The sequence below is a fragment of the Ailuropoda melanoleuca genome, chromosome 11 (assembly GCF_002007445.2).
Source record: "Ailuropoda melanoleuca isolate Jingjing chromosome 11, ASM200744v2, whole genome shotgun sequence".
In the NCBI taxonomy this organism is placed as follows: domain Eukaryota; kingdom Metazoa; phylum Chordata; class Mammalia; order Carnivora; family Ursidae; genus Ailuropoda; species Ailuropoda melanoleuca.
The window spans coordinates 3,893,478-3,913,735 of NC_048228.1; the positions used below are offsets into that span (position 1 = coordinate 3,893,478).

At 51.5% G+C, this 20,258-nt stretch overlaps 1 protein-coding gene and 1 long non-coding RNA gene across 2 annotated transcripts in view; one reads left to right on the forward strand and one right to left on the reverse strand.

Annotated features, from left to right (window-relative positions):
* Positions 1–19,803, reverse strand: part of NPHP4 (nephrocystin 4) — a 126,489-nt gene extending 106,686 nt beyond the window's left edge. Inside the window, exons 1-5 of the mRNA XM_034671121.1 lie at positions 19,616–19,803; positions 12,766–12,918; positions 4,904–5,076; positions 3,218–3,282; positions 498–653 (exon numbers count right to left, since the gene is read on the reverse strand). Coding sequence (XP_034527012.1) covers positions 498–653; positions 3,218–3,282; positions 4,904–5,076; positions 12,766–12,918; positions 19,616–19,750 — 682 coding nt within the window. The 5' untranslated portion in view covers positions 19,751–19,803. The remainder of the gene's footprint in view (positions 1–497; positions 654–3,217; positions 3,283–4,903; positions 5,077–12,765; positions 12,919–19,615) is intronic.
* On the forward strand, positions 13,492–14,666 carry LOC117804341. The gene is made up of 3 exons (XR_004628680.1): positions 13,492–13,849; positions 14,088–14,200; positions 14,556–14,666. It is a non-coding gene; the product is annotated as an uncharacterized LOC117804341 (long non-coding RNA).
* Positions 19,804–20,258: the final 455 nt, after the last annotated feature.

A 20,258-nucleotide genomic window follows, 5' to 3' on the forward strand; every position in this document is an offset into this window, starting at 1 on the left:
TCCGGAAGTGGATGGTGGTGAAGGTTGTACAAAAGGTGAAAGCACTTATTGCCACTGGACTGCACACTTACAAGTGGTTAAAACAGTCCATTTATGTTATGTCTATTTCACCGTAATTTAAAAATAATAATAATCAAGCTGATATGGTCCAGTAAGGGTGAGAACTAGCAACAGTGATTTTTTCCTGACCTTGGTCATAAAGACATGAACTATTTGTCTTACAAAAGCATTTCCCGAGAGAAGAAAACAGAACTGACTTCAGGGATGTGAGACATTGCTCGGAAGGGACTACGAAGAGAGATGGCATTGCCCTCCCTGCCCCTCTCCCCTCCACTTCTCCTCCCCCTCCTCCCTCCCACCACCACCCCTTACCAGGCCATTTGCTGAGACTTCCTAGCCATGCCAGCCCACCTCACACCACAGAGCCTGATTTCTGCAAGGTCTGACCATCAGCTAATACAGACTCACCAAATGGACAGAGACAGAGCAACCCTTACCCTTTTCTCCATGAGCTGGAAGGAGGCCAGGTATGTGCTGCAGCCCAGACACCAGAAGGTTCTCAGGAAGAAGATGGAACGCAGGCTCCAGGACCGGGTGTGGCCTCAGGGTGTACTGCAGGCTGCAGCTCTCAATGAGGGTCATATGTTTGTTTTCTGGGAGAGAAACACCTATGTGACAGCTGGAACCAAAGGCCCTTTTGGTCAAACCAGCCAATAAATTGAGCATCTAAGCAAGAAACACCACAAACAGGAAACGTATTTTTCCACAGAGAAAGGGGAATTGCTCTGTTAGTTCAGCCTAAAAAGCAAAAAAGAATCAATCCTTAGTTAACTCTCTGCTAAAACTGTAATGACAGAGATACTCGTTTTTAATGCAACATAACAAAACCTCTCCTGCTCACCTCTCCCCACGCCCCGAGTGCTGAAGTCCAGGCACTGTCTGGTCCCCATCATCAGAGGGGGGCTAGAAGGCACCCTGGGCCTCAGCCAGCCTCCCTTTCCCACTCGGCATCAGGACTAGGCCCTGGAGGCAGCAGCCCCTGAGACAGAGCCTTGCCCTCAAGGATACACGCTCTGTTGGGGCAACCAAGACACTAACACACCGATACCCGTAGTACAAGGGAGAACGGGATCGAATCCCAGGAAAGGTGCAGATAGCGGATAGAGAGCTAGGGGGAAGAGGGAGAGCATCCTGGAGAAAGCAGCCGCTGAGAAAGGCCCAGACACAGAGCTCAGCAAGATGGAGGGAACAGCACCCACAGAAACTGGGGCGCAAGAAGAGGCAGAGCCCAGAATCACAGGGCCCTGGGGTTGAGAGGGCCTAGGGACATGCCCTGTACTCATCCCCACCAAAGAGTCTTGCTTGGTCTTGATTTCTTCCATTGACAGGAGCCTCACCATCTTCTGAGACATACTATGTGATTTCATGAGAAAAGAACTATGATCTACTGCATTCGTTAGAAAAAGAAATTAATGAAAACTTTATTTTTCATACCTAAATGCTACAAACATGGGATCTGCTTAGTTTAAAATTTTAAATGCCCCAAAAGGCACCCTCCCGTGTGGCTGGTTGGAGACACTGGTTGGGCCTCCGTGGAAAGCAAACAGGACAAATGTTACAAACTAGCCCCCAGGCCCAGCACGCAGCTTCCAGGAGTTCAAGCCACAGCTCACAGGCACGTGTGCAAAAGGGCAGCCGTCCACACGAGCAATGCTCCCAACCTCGGTGCTGCCAGTCCACCCCACGTCTGCTCTCAGACTCACTCGAAGTCCAACCTTCTCTGAGGTAAACCACCGTTCAGGGGGAAAGCAGAGGGAAAAATGAGAGTTGGACAGGCACCTCTGCTCCTGTCCTGGTAAAGACCCCCAGGGTCCAGGAGACTCAGGCCGCCTGGGGCACAACAGAGGGTGCACAGCAGCGGGGGGAGGAGGCCTCACTGAACCCTTTTATGCTTTTTTATGCTATTTTAATTCTGAATCACGTGCACGTATTGCCCATTCAGGCAAGAAATGCGTACATTTCTGGAAATGCCCACAGGGAGGTGAGCTACCAGCCACACCCCCTCAGGCACGCCCACACCACACAGCCTTCAATGCTGCCCCAGGACAAGGTGCTGGTTGCCCACGTCCTTCAAAAGGTCCTGATGCTGGGGCGCCTGGCTGGCTCAGTCAGTGAACATGTGACTCCCGATCTCAAGGTTGTGCGGTCAAGCCCCACGTTGGGTGTTAAAGCCTACTTAACATAAAATTAAAAATTAAAAATAAAGTCCTGATCCTAAGGGTGCTCCAGGACACAAAATGCTGGCAAAATAATGATTAGACTCAACTTAAGAAATAACCTAAGAGCCAATATTTATCAATAAAATTAAGCTTCAGACTAATTCCTCCTCTATCATGAAATTTTCGTCAAATTCAGCAGGCAGTGGAAGGGATGGGGTTGGCTCAATTTTTAACTCAGGCCATGGGGCATGCTCAAAATTCCCATCACAGAATCCAGGCAGCAACTCAAAGATACAGAAAATCACCCTCCCAAACAGATCACCTCCAACCACTTGACCCCCTCCACACCCCTGCCCTGGGCCAGCATGGGCCTCCGGCACGGGCCTCCATCCCAGGCCTCCAAGATGGCTTCTACCAGGCACCCCCATCCATCCTCCACGCGCCCAGCAGCCAGAGTGGGCCACACACCCTCCAGGTCACAGAGGCCCGGCAGGAAGCCCTGCTCTGCCTCGGGCAGGGCCCCCGGCTGCTGGGCCTCAAGGAGGACGGCTGGCACCCCTGCAGGACGGTCCTCTGCAGGCAGGCATAGCTGGACGGCCTCGTCGAGCCAGAGAGAACCAATGGGCCTCACAGTGAAAGGTTTCTGGTGCCAGCGTGGCCGGTGACAAACAGCAGCTGCTTCATCTGGTGGACAAGGCCGCTGCCCCAGAGGCCAGGAGGCTGACAGCCTCCCACCAGGCGGCTCTGGGCTGCCTCTCCCGGGGAAATCTGTGCGAAGCAACACCCTCCCCTTATGGTTCCTTCAGTTGTGTCAAATCCAAGCCCACCATACACTTTGCCCTAACCCACTAAATCAATCAGCTAAGCTGATAACAGTTTATGCTGAGAAAGAGCACAAGATGGGCTCAAAGCAGATAACATGTGGGGAAGTTACAGGGAGGACGGGAGGACTCCCACGGCAATACCGCAGGTGGGGCCGGGCGGGTCTCATCTCTTACGTTCGACAGGGTCCTGGAGCAGCGGGTGCAGGAGGGCTCGGGGGGTGCCATGATACAGCCTCAACCTGCAAAACAAGTCCACAGAGCACGTGTCAGCCCTCTGCATCTCGCGTTCAGTCACGAAATGTCAGCGACACTTCTCGCCCAACACCCGCTAGAGCTTTCTCCACGCCATCGCATCCTCTGTAGAAAAGAGACAGCTGAGCAGAGCAGCAGCACCCCCCGCCTCCCGTGCCTCCAGAGCTCCTGGCGACACACCTCCAGCACGCAGACAGCACTGCCCCGACGCACCCAACACCCGGGCGCTGGAAAAACTACACCAGGGAAATTTATCATCTCTGAAACGTCCCACGAAAGACAACATTTGAGGAACCGTCACGGCTGGGTACCTAGAGCAGTGGTTCTCACCCAGGGATACTGCCTCGCAGAGGACATGTGGTAATGTCCAGAGACATTTCCGACCATCACAGCTGGAAGCGGAGGGGAGTGCTTCTGGCATCTGCTAGACACCTTGCAGTGCCCAAGGATGGCCCCCACAGCAAAGACGTGTCCAGCCCCAAATGTCAGTGTGCAAGACTAAGAAGCTCCATCCAGAGTGACAACGTACACTTCAGCCCCGGCTGACGTGGTGACACGCTGCCTTCTCCGTCCTGCTGTGTCCAGCTCCCGAACAGAGCCCGGCACCGTGTGCTTGCTGAACAGATGCGCACGGCTAACTGGGTGTCTGTTCCTGAAGACATATTATTCAGCACCCACGTAACCTTACTGATGTGAGGATCCAAGGCAGAAGAAAAATTATCACTACCTACAGCCCACTGACAAGTCCTTGAAACAGGCAGAATGACCTTCCTCTAGGGACTCAACTGCCTCCATGTTGACACTGTGCTAAGGGCAAAAGGCAGTCCTAGCCCTAGCCCCAGCCCCAGCCCCAGAACCCTGTAAGTCTACTTTAACACAGAAAAATGCCTCTGGAAACTTCCTTTATCTCTACCCTCCAAGATACATGCTGGCAATCATCCCCCAAGCATATGTCCACCGATACACATCTGAGGGTCTCATGGCTCAGGTTTTATGAGACAGTAATAAATGACCTTTTCCTAACAACCCTTAGTCCCCTCGAGGTCCTGAAACCCTTGCTTCCCAATTCCTTAGAGACTTACACTACCCCTAACCCCCTCCCAACTTGAGTATATAATGGGCCACTCCTCACGACCCCAGTGCAGCTCTTTCTGCCCACGGGTCCTGTCCCCGTGCTTTAATAAAACCACCTTTTTGCACCAAAGACATCTCAAGAATTCTTTCTTGGTCGTTGGCTTCAAACCCTAACTAGTCTTTCCGACATCACTTACCACAGGTATAGCATTATCTCTCATGCCCAGAGCGAATCGGACTCAAGAGTTTGGGTCAGAGTTTGGGTCACTGGCCTAAAACCCCACAGGAATAAGTGAGAGCCCACCTCCATCAATGCCCACACCCAGGGCCTGAGCCAGTCCCACCCCAACCTAAAGGACGCCTGCTCGGTTCCCCAGAAACGGCGAACAGTTACTCCCACGGTCCACACTGTCAGCAACAGACCACAGCACAAGTTGACAATCGTAACGCTTTCTGCTGTGGCCAATGATGAGCAGCTAAATCTCCACAAAATGATGCTGGAAACCCCACGGGTGAAGAAAACAAGGCAGATACCTCTTGTCCTGGGAGACAGAGGTAGGAGATTCCGGTTTGTTGCCGAAGATCCGAAGAATTCCAAACCCACACGACAAAGCCTGGAGGGAGCCGTCCTGCTTCCGGCCTTCGGCGACCACTTCGACCACGGCCAGCACGTTAGGGTGGTTTAAGGACGTGTGAAAGTACATGGGCTGCAAGACAGAAACCACAAGTTCAGTGACGGACTGACCACCCACCAGCTGTGGAGAGCACACAGAAAAGGCGCGGGCACACTCGCTCTGCTGTCGTATAAACGCCACAAGCGCGTGGCCGTGTGCAACCCAGCGTCCCTTCCCCGGCGCCGCATGAGAACAGGCACCGTACAGTAGCTCCCTCGCAGTCAAGAACATTCCGGAGCGCTCAACACCCAGGACATCAGACCATTGGCTTCTGCTCCAGGAGCTTCCCACCCACAGAAAATGCCGACAGACAGCAGGCCCTCTGTGCACCACCCCGCGGCCCGGCGAGGACCCGGTCGCTGCAAACACACACACACAGACACACACAGACACACACAGGCCTGCTGAGCCACTTCATGGAGCGCTCGCTGCAAAAAATTACAACAGCACTCGCCACTACCGACTCCAACCGTGTTACGGGTAACCATTATGAAGCTCTACCTAAACTAGTTCTCTTTCGACTAAGCAGGAGCCTTAGCTTTCTGGGGATGCTGTATAATTATCCCCCGTTTAGAACCCAACTAACATCTTTTTATGACAAAAAATCGCCTTGACATCATTTTCTTACAAGATTTGGTTTTTGGATCTAAGCCAAGCAGACGGTATTCAAGTTGCTCTTAAAAGGCTTCCCACCTGGAATGTTCCCACTCCCTCATATGCAAATGCAGCCCAGCTGGGCCCCATTCCTGCCCATCACCAGGGGGCGGTGGAACGGGTCAGATCCTCCTGCCTCCAGCCCCGCAGGGATGTGCGCTCAGGGGGAAAGAAAGCGCCTCTGCTCTGCGAGGTTTCTTTCTACTTCATGAAGCCCGGTGCGGCTGCTTTTATTTAAAACTAATAAACGTCACAGGCACCGAAGATGGGGACAGAGGCGCTGCCGGGTTCTGCAGAACAAACCTAGATGGGGGCTCCGGACACGGAGGGGTCCCTGGAACAGCAGCGTCTGTGCTAGGGGACAAGCACAGGGTGCCGGGTCACCCGCTGAGCACAACCTCCCCCCACAAGGCAGGGAGCGGTAAGGCAGGGCCAGGCTGGGCCGCTGAAGGGACGTGATTTAAACGTGGACTAATCCCCCATTAACGAGTCATTACCATGGTGTCACCGGGAAAACGTTTACTGTAATCACAGACTGTCAGCCCAGGATAACTGAGAGACACATTAAAACATCAGCCATGAGATATAAATCGTTATTCTATTATCTTTTATTGCAAAATGATGAAATAATGACCACTTACAGCTGACAGGTGGTTGGACCAAAAGAGAGTTATGTTTCTGTTTCCAAGACTCAAGAACTGTTTTCCAAAGCCCCACTGTAGAGTCGGGTTTGTTCCTGTCTCACCTCTTATATTTACACCTGTGCACATCCCTGTGAGGAACACTATCCCCTTTTCCTTTCGGCAGTGAAACAAATATTTTAAACCCTGATGCAAAGCCACAGTCGTCTCCCACTTAGAGGTCACCTTGAAATCGCTCTGCCTGAAGGCCGTGGGACCAGCTGCATGTTCCAAGTTCAAATCTATGGCTGCTCCCTCTCCCTTCCGTTTACCCCCAAAAACAACTGTTCTGAGACCAAAACAACAAGAGCAGAGCCCCGTTGTTGTCTGTCTGCTAAAGCCCCATCTTCAACCTGGACGGTCGGCCACCGAAGTGCATCCTGACCCTGACCCGAGCTGTGACGGGCGTTGCCGTGAAGGGCGCATGCTCTTTTCCAGACATAATTTACGGACCCTTCAGTGTGGGAACAGCACTGGGCTGAAGAATTTCTAAGGAACCTGAAAACACGATCCACCCTCAAGTTCAGAGTTCAAAGGTAAAGGCTAGATTAGGCAGGCATAAAACCCAAACCCTGCTCAGGACCGACCAGAAGCATGTGATGTAAGAGCCTCCCAGGGGCGAGAGCCCAAGGCAGCTCTGCAACTTATTAGGAAAAACCCACAGGCCCGAGTCACCCATGCTAAGCCCCAGCCTGCAAACCAAGGGCTGCCAGACCCAGCTACCCAGCTACCTTTCCCACCTCTCCCAGGCACGCAGCCTTTAGCCGCTGGATCTGGAACTCCCTGCTCAGTGCCAGGGAGGCAATCTCCTTGGGGTACCCCTCTCACCTCCCCCAACAGGAAGGTCACCTTGCCTGAAAAAAAGTTTCTCTTCGCTAGAAACGTCTGTCTATAAAAGCCCTTCACTTTGTCCAGCTCCCCGGAGCTCCTTCCTATTTGCTAGAGGGGATGCTGCCCGATTCATGAGTCGTGAATAAAGCCAATTAGATCTTCAAATTTACTCAGCTGATTTTTGGTGTTTAACAAGCTTTAATCCCCCGGTCACCCTGTGGGGACTGTCCCCAGGAGGGCGATGCCGGGCCAGCCCGGTTCACCTGTACCTAGGCACCATTCCCGCCACACATCCCGCCAGCACTCAGCTGAGCAAAACCCGCAAACAGGCCCTTCAGTCTGAGGACACGTAATTAACACGGTGCAGCTCCGAGAGGAAAACTCTATGCATCAACTGAGATTGCATGATTACAAGTTTGAGTCAAGCCCATCAAATTACCTGCAAGAGAGGGCCTCTCGAGACCCAAGAGGGGGGCCCTCAATTCACCCCAGTCACATCCCCACTCATCTACATTTGACAGGTTTCCTCCCTGACAGGATAAACAGATCAATACATCATGGAAATGCCCCTCTCTTAATGCCTTCATCTTCAAAAACATGGACACCATTTTGCCTCGGGGCCAGGTCCCCATTTCTCATCCACACGACAGAACTGAAATTGGGCCTCTGATGGTGTGCCTCTGTGGAGAGGCTGCAAGCATGCGTCCCCAACGGCACCACCACAACCCGCCCCCTTTGGTCCCAAGCAGAAGGCTGGGCACACGGCCAGGGAAGAGCAGGGCGGAGATGACAACAGTGCCTTCCAAACAATTCTTTTTAAATACACCTTTAATAGAATGTCTTCAGGAAGGCAGATAATTTACAAACACCTCCCGCAGCTCCGATCCGCCAGCTCAGCCTCCCACTTGAGGCTAGGATGGTTTCCTGTACACTTCCGACCAGCACACTGAGCGCTCCGAGCGCGGGGATCTCTGCTACACAAAACTCTCTGCTGGGAAACGCAAAGTCTCGAGGTCTGAAGTCAGAAGCTTCTGTTCACCCGGGACAGAGCCCACTGTCACCCACAGCAAACAGCACACGATGGATCCAGCCGTACCAGGAGACGTGTCCAGCCCCAAATGTCAGCGTGCGAGGCTGAGAAGCCCCGTCCAGCGTGACAACGTAAACTTCAGCCCCGACTGACGTGGTGACAGGCTGCCTTCTCCGTCCTGCTGTGGCCTGCTCCCGAACGGAGCCCGGCACCGTGTGCTTGCTGAACGGATGCGCACGGCTAACTGGGTGTCCGTTCCTGAAGACATGTTATTCAGCACCATGTAACCTTATGACACGCGTAGCGTTATCTCTCACGCCCAGGCGATAAGTCAGAGTCAAGAGTTTGGGTCACTGGCCTAAAACCCCGCAGGAATAAGCGAGAGCTCACCTCCATCAATGCCCACACCCAGGGCCTGAGCCAGTCCCACCGCAGCCTAAAGGACACCTCCTCGGCTCCCTCAGAAAAGCAACCCTAAATACCCCACAGTATGTACTACTATGAACGAACAACACAAGTTGACAGATTTAAAGCTTTCTATCGTCCTGCATGGCAAGTGGTTAAATCTCCTGACAACGAAGGTCCAATACTAGAAGCATCCTGGAGAGCGGTCATCCCCCCACTTCTGGCTCCGAGTCCCTGGGGTGCTTTCTGTAGAGCTGGAGAGCAAGGGGTCCTCCGTGGAGGGAGACTCCGTAGTCAGCGCCCCGCGGAAGGACGCTGCCCTCCGGCCCTGCTGTGCTCACCTACACTGGGGAGCAGCACAGAGGGCCCGTGAGAGGCAGCGTGGCTGTGGCGGGAGAGGACCAGGGCACATTCAAGAAGCAGGGGATTAATCAGGTCACTTAAAGAGCTTCCAGAGTCTCCTTGGGATTACACTGATATTCCTTGACAGCATCCACTTTTACAGAGGGAATTACACGGCTCTCGTTACTCTGACGAATGACGACATTCAGGAATGGTTTCTCGAGGCGTGGTTAACGGAAGCAGAAGCTACCCGGTTAGCTGTGTCTCGAGCTCAGACGGCCAGTTTCCCGACTGCTCTAGCAACAGCCAGGGCAGGAGGAAGCCCCATCTGCACGGCGGCTGTCCGTGGATAAGCCCTAGGACCCCTGCCCCGTCACTCCCATAAAACAGAAGGAGGAGGAAAAATGAGACTGTCACGGGAAGCCTGCGCACGGTTAGTTAAGGGGAGAATTTGAAGGAGAATTATGTCCATCTCAGAAAGAAAATGTAGAAACTGCATGGTACTTTGGCTTCCCAGATTATTTTTTAAAAGATAATTTTGAGAGGCTGAACAAATTATTAACCATATCAGCAGAAGTGAAAGGCAATTCCTCTACAGGAGGACGGTCTGGAAGGATGGCTCAGAACCCTGGTCTTTGAGCTGAGAGGCTCCACCAGGCAGCGCCCGGGAGGCTGAGCCCAAGGGAGGAGGCCAAGGGGGGAGGAATTCATCATTCATGGAAAACCAGCTCCGGTTCAGGGCAAGACTTCCTTTTTCAAGGTCTTTTTCCAGGATATTGTTTGCCAAGTAATAAAATCAGAGCTACGTAGAACACTGACAACTCAGGAAAAACCCCAAGCACCCGAGCTTAGGTCACTAATCCACATTGGGACTGGACAGCCACGGTGATTCCAAAGATGGTCCCCTGCTACTGGCAGCCTGTTCACCTCCAATCAGATCTCCCCATGCCACCGCTGACCAGTAAAACCAGAAAACACGGGCAATTAATAAAATCAGAAAAAGATCTTCACCGAGTTTCAGACTCCCCTCTGAACAGGACACAGTGTACTTATTTCCACGGGTGCACGGGCAGAGCGCGCAGGCCCTCCGTGTGTCAGTGCCGCCACGGGAACAGTCTGCATTCCGACGGCCTGTGTGCACGGACATGCACAGAAGCACGCAGGCATGTGCCGCACACGGGATGCTCGTTCATTAACTAAGCTGGAAAGAAACCCACTTCCCTGTGTTCAAAGCATCAAGGAAATGAGAGAAGTGCTGGCTCAGAGGACGCTGCTGAAGGGCGCGGCAGGCCAGAGCGCATTCCTGGGGCGCCACTGGCCTCTGCTGCTCGCCTTGGGCATAGCAGCCGGGCAGCAGCAGCTTCGGAGCAGCTCCGTTGCGGTTCAGCCCACTGGCCCTGCTGCAGGCTCCGCGTCAGCAACTCCAGAAATGAAGGGCACAGAATCTTCCAGAAACATTAAACACTGTGGTCCTCACTAACCCACAATCCCCTATCGCCACACCCAGCTCATCAGAAGACAAAGAATGAGAGCAGCCGAGGCTGAGCAGGAGCGCCCCCCCCCCACCCGACTGGACGTGGCCCTGAGCTGTGAGCCAGGAGGCCTCAGGACCAGCTGACGTCTGAGGTGTCTCGGTCCCACGACCGGTGTGGCAGCGGAGACCTCTGGGGGTAGGAATGCGACGCCTGGACAAGTCCAGGAGGAGCAGGTCAGTTCCACAGGGTCACCAGAGCCGAGCCACTCCAGGCAGAGCATGGCCTGTGGGACATGACCCTGCCACAGGGACATCCCACCACTCGCCACGGGCCATGGGCTGAGGGGAGGACACGGAAGAGGGACTCATTCCAAAACCACAACTGCAAAGCACTCCAGTGCTGATTTCAACACACACCTCCATCCCTCGACACACGAGATTTTTCCAGACGGAGAGTGCAGGGCCCTGGGAGCAGACGCGGGTCAGGCGAAGGCTGTGGAGACGGCCTCCCCAGGTCCGCTGCTCCGGGCACTCCCGGCCTCCTGACCTGCTGGATTACTCTTTAAGGAGGGACACATAACACTGACCTCTGGAAGAAGGTGGCGACGAGGGGATCACATAAATGTGCCATGAGCCAACGCCCCTCCCGCAGTTAACTCCCCAGCAGGGGACAGCATGTCACCACCGCCGTCATCCCTCACTGTAGTAACTGTCACACACCAGGCGTCCCTGGGCCTGACTACTGTACACATGACGAGGACACATCAGAAGGCTGCCCCCCAGGGCAGCAGAGGCTAAGCCGGGCCAGGTGATCAGCCACGCCACAGACACGCTGCTCCTGGCGAACCCTGTCCTGCTGCATCAGAGGCATGAAGGCCACTCATCACCTGTGCTGACACAGCCCTGTAAGGAGTCGCCAACGGGCCCACACGTGACTCACATATGACGTGGCCAGCCAGAGGCCTTTCAGTGGCATTTGCATGTGCCGTGTGACAACCTTAACAAAAGGCGTACCTTCTGTGCCCAGGACGCATGTTTTAGCCAGGCTTTATGGGACTTTCCTGACCTCTGGGGGCAGGAGGGCCCTCCACAACCCCGTGAAGGGACAGCTCCCATCAGAATCAATCCATGCCCCAACCGCAATCCTACCTCCGGGTAACAGCCAAATGCAGAGAGCAGAACATGCTCCGCCGGCCCCCGGCGGCATCATGACTGGGCCGGGACAGTCCCCAGCAGGAAAGGGCCACCTTGGGCTCTGGTTCATGCAGTGACACCTCCAAGAACGGCTGTGGTCACCGCCACCTCCATTATTCACGGCACTACCTATCCCTCCGGCCCCACTCTACACACGAGAAAGACCAAGTCAACGGGGCCTCAGTCCTCTCCAGACCTGTGCCCGTCAATCAAGCAGACCCAAACTGTTTGGAAGCCCAGCCCAGCCCTGGGCTCTTGCCCCTGCGCCACACCCGTGCAGCCTGCGCGCGTGTGAGCCCTGGTCCGCTCACAGCTCTTCACGGGACTAGCCTCTTCCTCCTGCAGGTTCGGCTGCAATGTTCACAGTGAAGGGACCTTCTTTGCCTTCCTGCGGCAGGTCTCCCCGTTCGCCCCCAGGGACAGCAATGCACTGGTCTCCTTCCAAGCTAACCACAACTTGCAATGACTCTGTCACCTGCCTTTGCGTGTCCCCCCATCCTACCATGCCCATGCAGTCCACCTCCACCCCCGCCACCCAGCCCCAGGGCCGAACAGAGGCTGGTATTTGGTGCAGCTGAACCAAGACAGAAAACACCGACCTGCATGAGGCCAGAGACAACCAAGTGGTAGAAAGCAATGCCAATGCAACCATGCAGTGAGGAAACAGAGGCATGGGTTCGAGTCCAGGCTCTGCCGCCTGCTACCTGGGCAAGTCACCTTCATTTTTCAATTGCTCATCTTTAAGACAAAGAAGCCAAAATGAAAGAAGGGGAATAAGGACGGTAAGGGGAAACAGGGGAGCCAGATGAGATCAATAATTTCCTAACTTTGTTCCAAGAACCCCAAGGTTCCTTGAAGGTGAGAAGACCCCCAAGTGCCCCTGCCTTACCGTTTCGACAGAGCCACGTGCTCTCATCTGTTCGGGACATTCGGTTTCCACGCAGGTTTTGTCTGGAGATGAAGTGCCCCAGTGCTAACACAACCTTGGCAATAGCCCATCTGCTGCTCTGTGGCGTTCCTCGGGTCCAAGATGCACGGGTCGTGACCCTGGCAATATCCCCTGCACCTCTGCTCTGGGCCACAGAGCAGCCCCACCCGCCACCATGGCCCACCTCATCGAAGACGATCCTGGACGGCTGCCTGGACAGCTGCTCCACCGGCCTCACCGCAGTCTTCCACGTCCTCCCGAAAAAGTGTCGGTAGGTGACATCAAAGAGAGACACACGCAGATGGCAGCCCACCTCCGAAAGCACCTCCAGCACTCCCTAGGAGACAGAAGGGTACCGGCCCTGAAGGCTTCTTGACATCATGAGCCATCCGCCCTGTGCTGAGCGACCAGCTGGGGAGAACTGGCCCACTCAGCATCCATCTTTTAGGTGTCACTATCCCTTGGGGGAACTGCCTCTCTCCCGTGGCCAGTGGTCTTGGTAGGGTTATGCATTAAAGTGCTTGGCCCTCCCCTGGCCAATCACAGCACTGAGGTCCCACGGCACAGACAGACGAAATGACTTGACTTCCAGATCATCTATCATGTGCAAACCAACCAATCTAGAGTCTAGACTCCCACCTGCCCCTCTATCTGGTTCTTACAGTCCCAGAGGCCAGAGATCATTCACACAGGCTAACCCTAAGCCTGGTCACCTGCTCAGCCTGCCTTGCCTGTTCCTTCCCACGAAAACCACAATGACAGCTCTTGGCCATGGTCTCCCCAGCTGTTCCGCCTCCTAACTGACCCCGGTGCCACCCCACGTGGCCCTATGTGGCCTGGCATACCCCACCCCTCTTGGGGAATGGTAACAAACCGTCTTCTCCATGTTGCCCTCGCCGGCCCTGAATACAAACAAAATCCCACGCCCACCTGTGTAACTGCAGCAACTGTGAGGGGAAGAGGGAGGGGCCAGATGTGCCACCTAACTCAGCGGGGGGGCCTCTCACAAGTCCTTGGGCTGGGCACTTTACACAGCTCACAACTGTTCTGTCCGTTACACTCCCTCCAGCTAGCACATGGAGGTGACGGGGTGGTGCAGCTGATGGGCTGGATGTGGGAGGTGACAGACAGAAGCAGGAAGGATGGGGTGGTCAGCAGCTCTGGGGTGTCTAGGCCTTGCCCAGGTCTAGTGCTACAAGTCCCACATCCTTAGTGAAGGATGATGGCATGTTCTCTGTCCGGGGATGCTGGGAGCGAAGTGGTGTCAGGTATGGAGGTGGGGAAGACGGCCAACAGGTCTGCAGGAGGCATCTGAGCCCAGTTTCAATCACGGAGTTGTAGGGGCCTCCCCACCCACAGGGCTTCACAAACCTCTCACAGCACACGGGCTGCCTCTCTACCCACACCCTTTTAGTGTACCTCTCCTCAGGAACTTCTCCCACTTGTGACTAACTCCCCTGCCTTCCCTGACCATAGCCGTCCTGACCCAGCTTTCTATTTCCCCAGCATTCATCCAATTCTCTGCTGCCCCCAGCCGACTGTGAGCTCTGGGAGGACAAGAGCCCAGAATATTCCCTTCCCTGCTCCATCCTCAGGGCCTGGAACCAGACTTTGCCCATGTAAGTACTCGGTGCACTCATCCCCTGGGGGCCTGGTCCTAGGCCTCCCCTCACTGCTGGTCCTGCCCAAGGTGCTTCCATCAGCCTCTTTCTCCTCCTCATCCCCATTCCTCCCCCCTCCCCCTCCCTCCCTCTTTAACACAATGCTCTTCCCTCCTCACCCTCCCCCTCCTCCCTGCCTCCTCCTCCTTTCCTTCTCCTCCTCCTGTTCCTGCTTCTCACTATACTCTCCAAGACGTAAGCACCAGCCGGGACCTAAGTCCCAAACCCTTCTTACTGACCTAGACTTCTTCCCAGAACTCCAGACCTTAACCACCCCCCACCTTGATGCTACTTTGTACCCATTTCTATTCAGGTAAGTTTCTAGACAGTCTCTGCTACTGTGTGAAGACCGAATATGGGACAGTCATCCCTGTCCCCCACACAGCTCCAACCGACAATGGTGCTCAGGAAACAACAAACTGAACTGGAATAGCCATCCCAAAGCAAAGAAGTACAATCAACATTCATGGTAAAAATTAAACTCAATGAAAATGGGAAATGAGGAGCGCCTGGGTGGCACAGCGGTTAAGCGTCTGCCTTCGGCTCAGGGTGTGATCCGGCATTGTGGAATTGAGCCCCACATCAGGCTCCTCCGCTGGGAGCCTGCTTCTTCCTCTCCCACTCCCTCTGCTTGTGTTCCCTCTCTCGCTGGCTGTCTCTATCTCTGTCAAATAAAGAAATTTAAACTTTTATAAAAGAAAGAAAAAGAAAATGGGAAATGGAACGGCCAAAAAGGCATATGAAAATTATTAAGAAAGTGTCCTGTGTTCAAAAGCATGTAATATTTTTAGCCAATTCCTGGGGCGCCTGGGTGGCACAGCAGTTAAGCGTCTGCCTTAGGCTCAGGGTGTGATCCTGGCGTTATGGGATCGAGCCCCACATCAGGCTCCTGTGCTATGAGCCTGCTTCTTCCTCTCCCACTCCCCCTGCTTGTGTCCCTCTCTCGCTGGCTGTCTCTATCTCTGTCAAATAAACAAATTTAAAAAAAAAATCTTTAAAAAAAAAAAATATATATATATATATTTAGCCAATTCCTTTCACAGGGATTTTTGCTATCATCTAAAGATGTCAATTCTCAAAATAACTACAATATAAACTTTATAAGACTACACTTTTGCACGTTTCCTACTTGGTCTTTTATTTTTTCCTACTTGGTCTTCTTTTAAATGCTGTCTTTTCACTGATTATTGTGTGTACAGCTGACCCTTGAATAACTGCAAAGGTCCACTTATATGTAGTTTGGTTTGGTTTTGATGAACACAGTACAGGACTGTAGATGTATTTACTCTTCCTTACGATTTCTTAATAGAATTTTCTTTCCTCTACCTGACTCTATTGTAAGCACACAGTACACTATACATAGCGTACAAAATACATGTTAATCAGCTGTTTACGTTCCTGGGAAGGCTTCTGGCCAACAGGAGGCTATTATTTGTTAAGTCTGGGGGGGTCAAAAGTTACATGCAGATTTTTGACTGTGTGGGAGTGAGTGCCCCTAACCTCTACATTGTTCAAGAGTCAGCTATAAATCTGTAAAACTTTGGGTTCCTGTGTTAAATCCCACCTGATCCTTTATGTCTATCAGTAGATCCAATGTCCTAATATTTTAAGGAGTTTTGTGCTAATATTCACGAGGGACGTCCGTATGTACTTTTCTTGTGATGTCCTTGCCTGATCTGGTTATCGGTGATGGCAGCCTCAAACAGCTGAGAAGCATTCTCTCCTCCTCTGTTTTCTGGAAGAGTTTACCTAAAATTCATACTATTTCTTCCTTTGATACTTTATAAAATTCAACAATGAAGTCATCTAAGTCTGGAATTTCTTGATAGGAAGTTGTTTAATTATGAATTCCATTTCTTTAATGAATACAGGACTTTTTATATTTTCCATTTCTTTTAGAGTTGCTTTTGGTAAGTCATACTTTTGAAGAAATTTGTCCATTTCAACAAAGTTATCAAATTTGTTGTCACACAAGTTATTCATAATATCCCTCAACTATCTTTTTAACATCTGATATATAGTAATGCTTCTTCTTTCCTTCCTAATAGTGGCAATTTGTGTTTTCTTGCTCTTTTCACATGATCGGTCTTGCAGTTTACCAATCTTATTAATCTTTTCAAAGAACCAACTTCTAGCTTTGCTGGTTTTATCTATTATTTGCCCTTTCTTTACTGATTTCTAAATCTACCATTTCCTTCTATTTTTTTGGGGTTTAACTGGTTCTTCTCATGTAGATTCTTAGGGAGGACACAGAGGTCATTGATTTTATACCTTTTTTCTCCTCTTACATAGTTATACAAAGCTGTAAGCTTCCCTCCAAGGACTAAATTACTTAAATCCCATATATTTTGGTATGTTCTTCCATTACTCAGTTCAAATTATTTTCTAATTTCCCTTTGAAGTCTTCTTTGGCCCATGGGTTAGTTGGTAGTGTGTTGTTTAATTTCCTGCTATTTGAGGATTTTCTAGGTATCTTCTTGTTGATTTCTAATTTAATACCATATGAGTCAGTGAACATATATATACTCTTTATAAATTTCAATCCTTTTAAATCCACTGAGACTTATTTTCATGGCCCAGCATACGGTCTGTCTTGGTGAATGTTCCATAGGCACTTGAAAAGAGTGTATATTCTATTTGTTGGTTATAGTGTTTTAGAGATGACAGGTCAAGTGGTGGATAGTGTTTAGATCTTCTAAATCCTTATGGGTTTTTTGGTCTATTTGTTCTATCAATCATTGAGAGAGGAGGGTTAAAAGTCCCCAACCGTGATGGTGAATTTGAATGGAGCTCCCTTTAGTTCTACACAATTTTGCCTCATGTGTTTGGAAGCTTTGTTACTGGGTGCTGTGCACGGATCACAGCTGGCCCAACAGTTATGCTTTGAAAGGCCAGTATACAAGGCTGGCCCTTGGCTAGAGGCTGAGCACTAGCTTTCAGGAGGGTTCCCATCACCCTACCAACAACAGTACCCTGTGTCTAAACTGTACAAAGTGGTTTATGCTGAACACCTGCTCTCTTGCTGGGAGTCTGGAATTTGGGAACATGCTAGGCAGAGGATAGCCACCTGAACAGTCCTCAAAACCCCATGGCCACTGAGTATCTAACAAGCTTCCTTGGCTGGGAACATCTCACACATGTTGTCACGACTCGTTGCTGGGGGAACTGAATATGTCCTGTGGGGCCCACTAGCAGAGGACCCCTGAAGCGTGTGCCTATTCCCCCACTCTTCCCCCCCATATGCCTTTCCCACAGCTGATCTCACTCTGTGTCCTTTCACTGTAGCAAATCTTTCCCGTGAGACTGATTATATGCTGAGTCATGTGAACCTTCCCAATGAATCACTGAACCTGGGGGTGGTCTTGCAGGCCACAACAAAGGTACCTGCACATTTAGGACTGTCCTATCTTCTTGACTGCCATCATCATTACAAAACACCCCTTTATCTCTGGTAATACTCCTCACTGTGAAACCAATATTGTCTGACATCAGCACAACACAGAGGTTTCTTACTGGGTTTACATGGCCTATCTTTTCTCCCTCCTCTTACTTTCATACGTACAGTTCATGTCTTTCTGTCTAAAGTGTGGTTTTTTATAAACAACCTCTAAGTGAGTCTTACACAATAACTTCTAACACATAACTCCAAGTCAGGAATTCCACTTGTAGGAATTATTCTACAGACATACGTGTACATATGTGTAAATGAAGTTAATCACTGTAGCTGTGTCTGTAATAGCAAATGACTGGGGAAAAAATCTGTGTTCATTAATAAGGGTCTGGATAAACAAATCAGGTTCATCCAAACAGAGAACTTCTATGTTGTGTTAAGAAAAAATAAAATTCTGGGGTGCCTGGGTGGCACAGCGGTTAAGCGCCTGCCTTCGGCTCAGGGCGTGATCCTGACGTTATGGGATCAAGCCCCATATCAGGCTCCTCCGCTATGAGCCTGCTTCTTCCTCTCCCACTCCCCCTGCTTGTGTTCCCTCTCTCGCTGTCTGTCTCTATCTCTTCAAATAAATTAAAAAAATAAAATCTTTAAAAAATAAAAATAAATAAATAAATAAAAATAAAATTCTTCATGTAATGACATGAACAATCTATAAGACATACTACTACAAATATTTTTTTAAGCAAAGTAATACAGGTATATTTATCTGTTATATTTGCTTAGGGTTTCTGGAAAGTCATACCAAAAAACAGGTCACATCGGCTGTGTCTAGTGTGGAACACTGGTGCCTTAGGGACCTCCTCATGTACCCTTGTGAATTTCAACAATAATTACCTTTTCAAAAAGAAATAAATACAAATAAACAAATGAAATAAAATGGGACAATAAATAAAATTTCCTTCCTAAATTTCCTAGGAGAGAGGATGGTGCTGTCTGCTAAGCTATGAGCTCCTATAAGGTGGAGGCCGCTGGCGCTTTCTGCCCAGGCTGGGGTCCAGCTGGCTGCCTAGAGCAGGGCACCCCGTGCCACCGGCTGCACTTCTCTCAGACTGTCTCCTCTTCCGGAAAATGCAGTTGTGATGCCCCCCGCTTCCAAGGGCTGCTGCAAGGAGGCAGCGGACTGAAAGGGAAAGTGTTGAGCAGTAAAGCTGGAAGAGCGGCAGCCGCCACGGGCTAACACAACGCCAGCACACAGCAGGCGCTGGAGCAGAGGGCTTGGAAATGAACGCTGTGGGGCCTAAGTGGTTTCCTAGATCCAGCACCCCAACAACCGTGGACACATGGAGAACCGCGCTACCATCCACAGAGGACATAGCCTTGTCAGGCCAAACCCTACAAAAAGTCACCTGCCCACACTGGCAGGTCTGGATCCTTCTCATGCATCCCACTGGGTCTCACTAGAACCATCCGATTACATGGGTGCTCCGTGGGCAGCGCAGAGGCACCAACTTCTCCAGCAGCCCCACTGCCCCCAAAGGACACACACAGAGGCAGAGCCGCAGGGCAAGAGCGTGAGCGTGCAGAAGGCTGTGGTACGTCCAGGCACATGGCTTCTGCCAGGATACCCAGAGCTCTGCCCCTCAGTTCTAACCGCCAGGCTACAAGCAGGCTGTGCTGAGTCATGCACAAGCCCACCTCCTGCAAACAACCTTGCTCAGAAATAATGCAGGAAATCAGATTACCTGGGTATTTAAATGGCTCTACTGTGGGCAGAAAGAAACCTTTACTCAGTGTCAAAAGTGCTGACCAAGTCGCTGAATCACATATTCTCTTTGCTGATGAGCCACTTTGCCTCCAAATACTGCCAAGGCCCAAGGTAATGGGTACAGCGGTAAGATTCAAATAAATAAGTGAAAATCAATATCCCCTCAGCTGAGAGCAACAGCAGCATGCATAGGACAATAAATAGCACATTTCTTTACCTGCTTAATTAGTGGCCCATCAAGCCACTTCAGGACACACTGAAATGCCGTCGATTCCTTTAAAGGCTGGCGTGCTCTCTGTGGGTGGGGAGGGACCAGCACGTTTTGGTCAAAAATCTTGAGCCAGTCACTCATTCTGCCAGTCTGAGGGTCACCTGGGCCTCTAGGATTACCTGTACAATTTGTGTTCAAGTAAATAAAGGAGTTATAAGGGCCATAGTGCTCAGAGCAATTCTGAACGTCTCCTACCTCCCCTTGCATCCCAGAGGAACCACCATCCCCAAAACCCACACTTTGCAATTCCTCCCTCCAAACCCCAGTGCAACAGACTGCTGCCTGTGCCACCTTCCCCTGCTAAACACGCCCCTCTTGCTCCAGATACCCTCTCTGTCCCTGGAGCCAACTACAGCACGACTATGCTGGCCTCAGTAACTGGCACAGAGATGGGCACATCCAAGCCTGTTGTGTACGGTTGTGGAGGTCAAGCACTACACAACAGTGCCAGGCCTTGGGGACTAGGGCTATCTTAGAAGGGACCAGGAAGCATGACCCAATCAGAGCCAAGGAAATGCATATCTCACAGCTTCTGCTGGCTCTGCTGAGAGAAGGAAATACTTGTTTCTGCAGCNCGTGAAGGGACAGC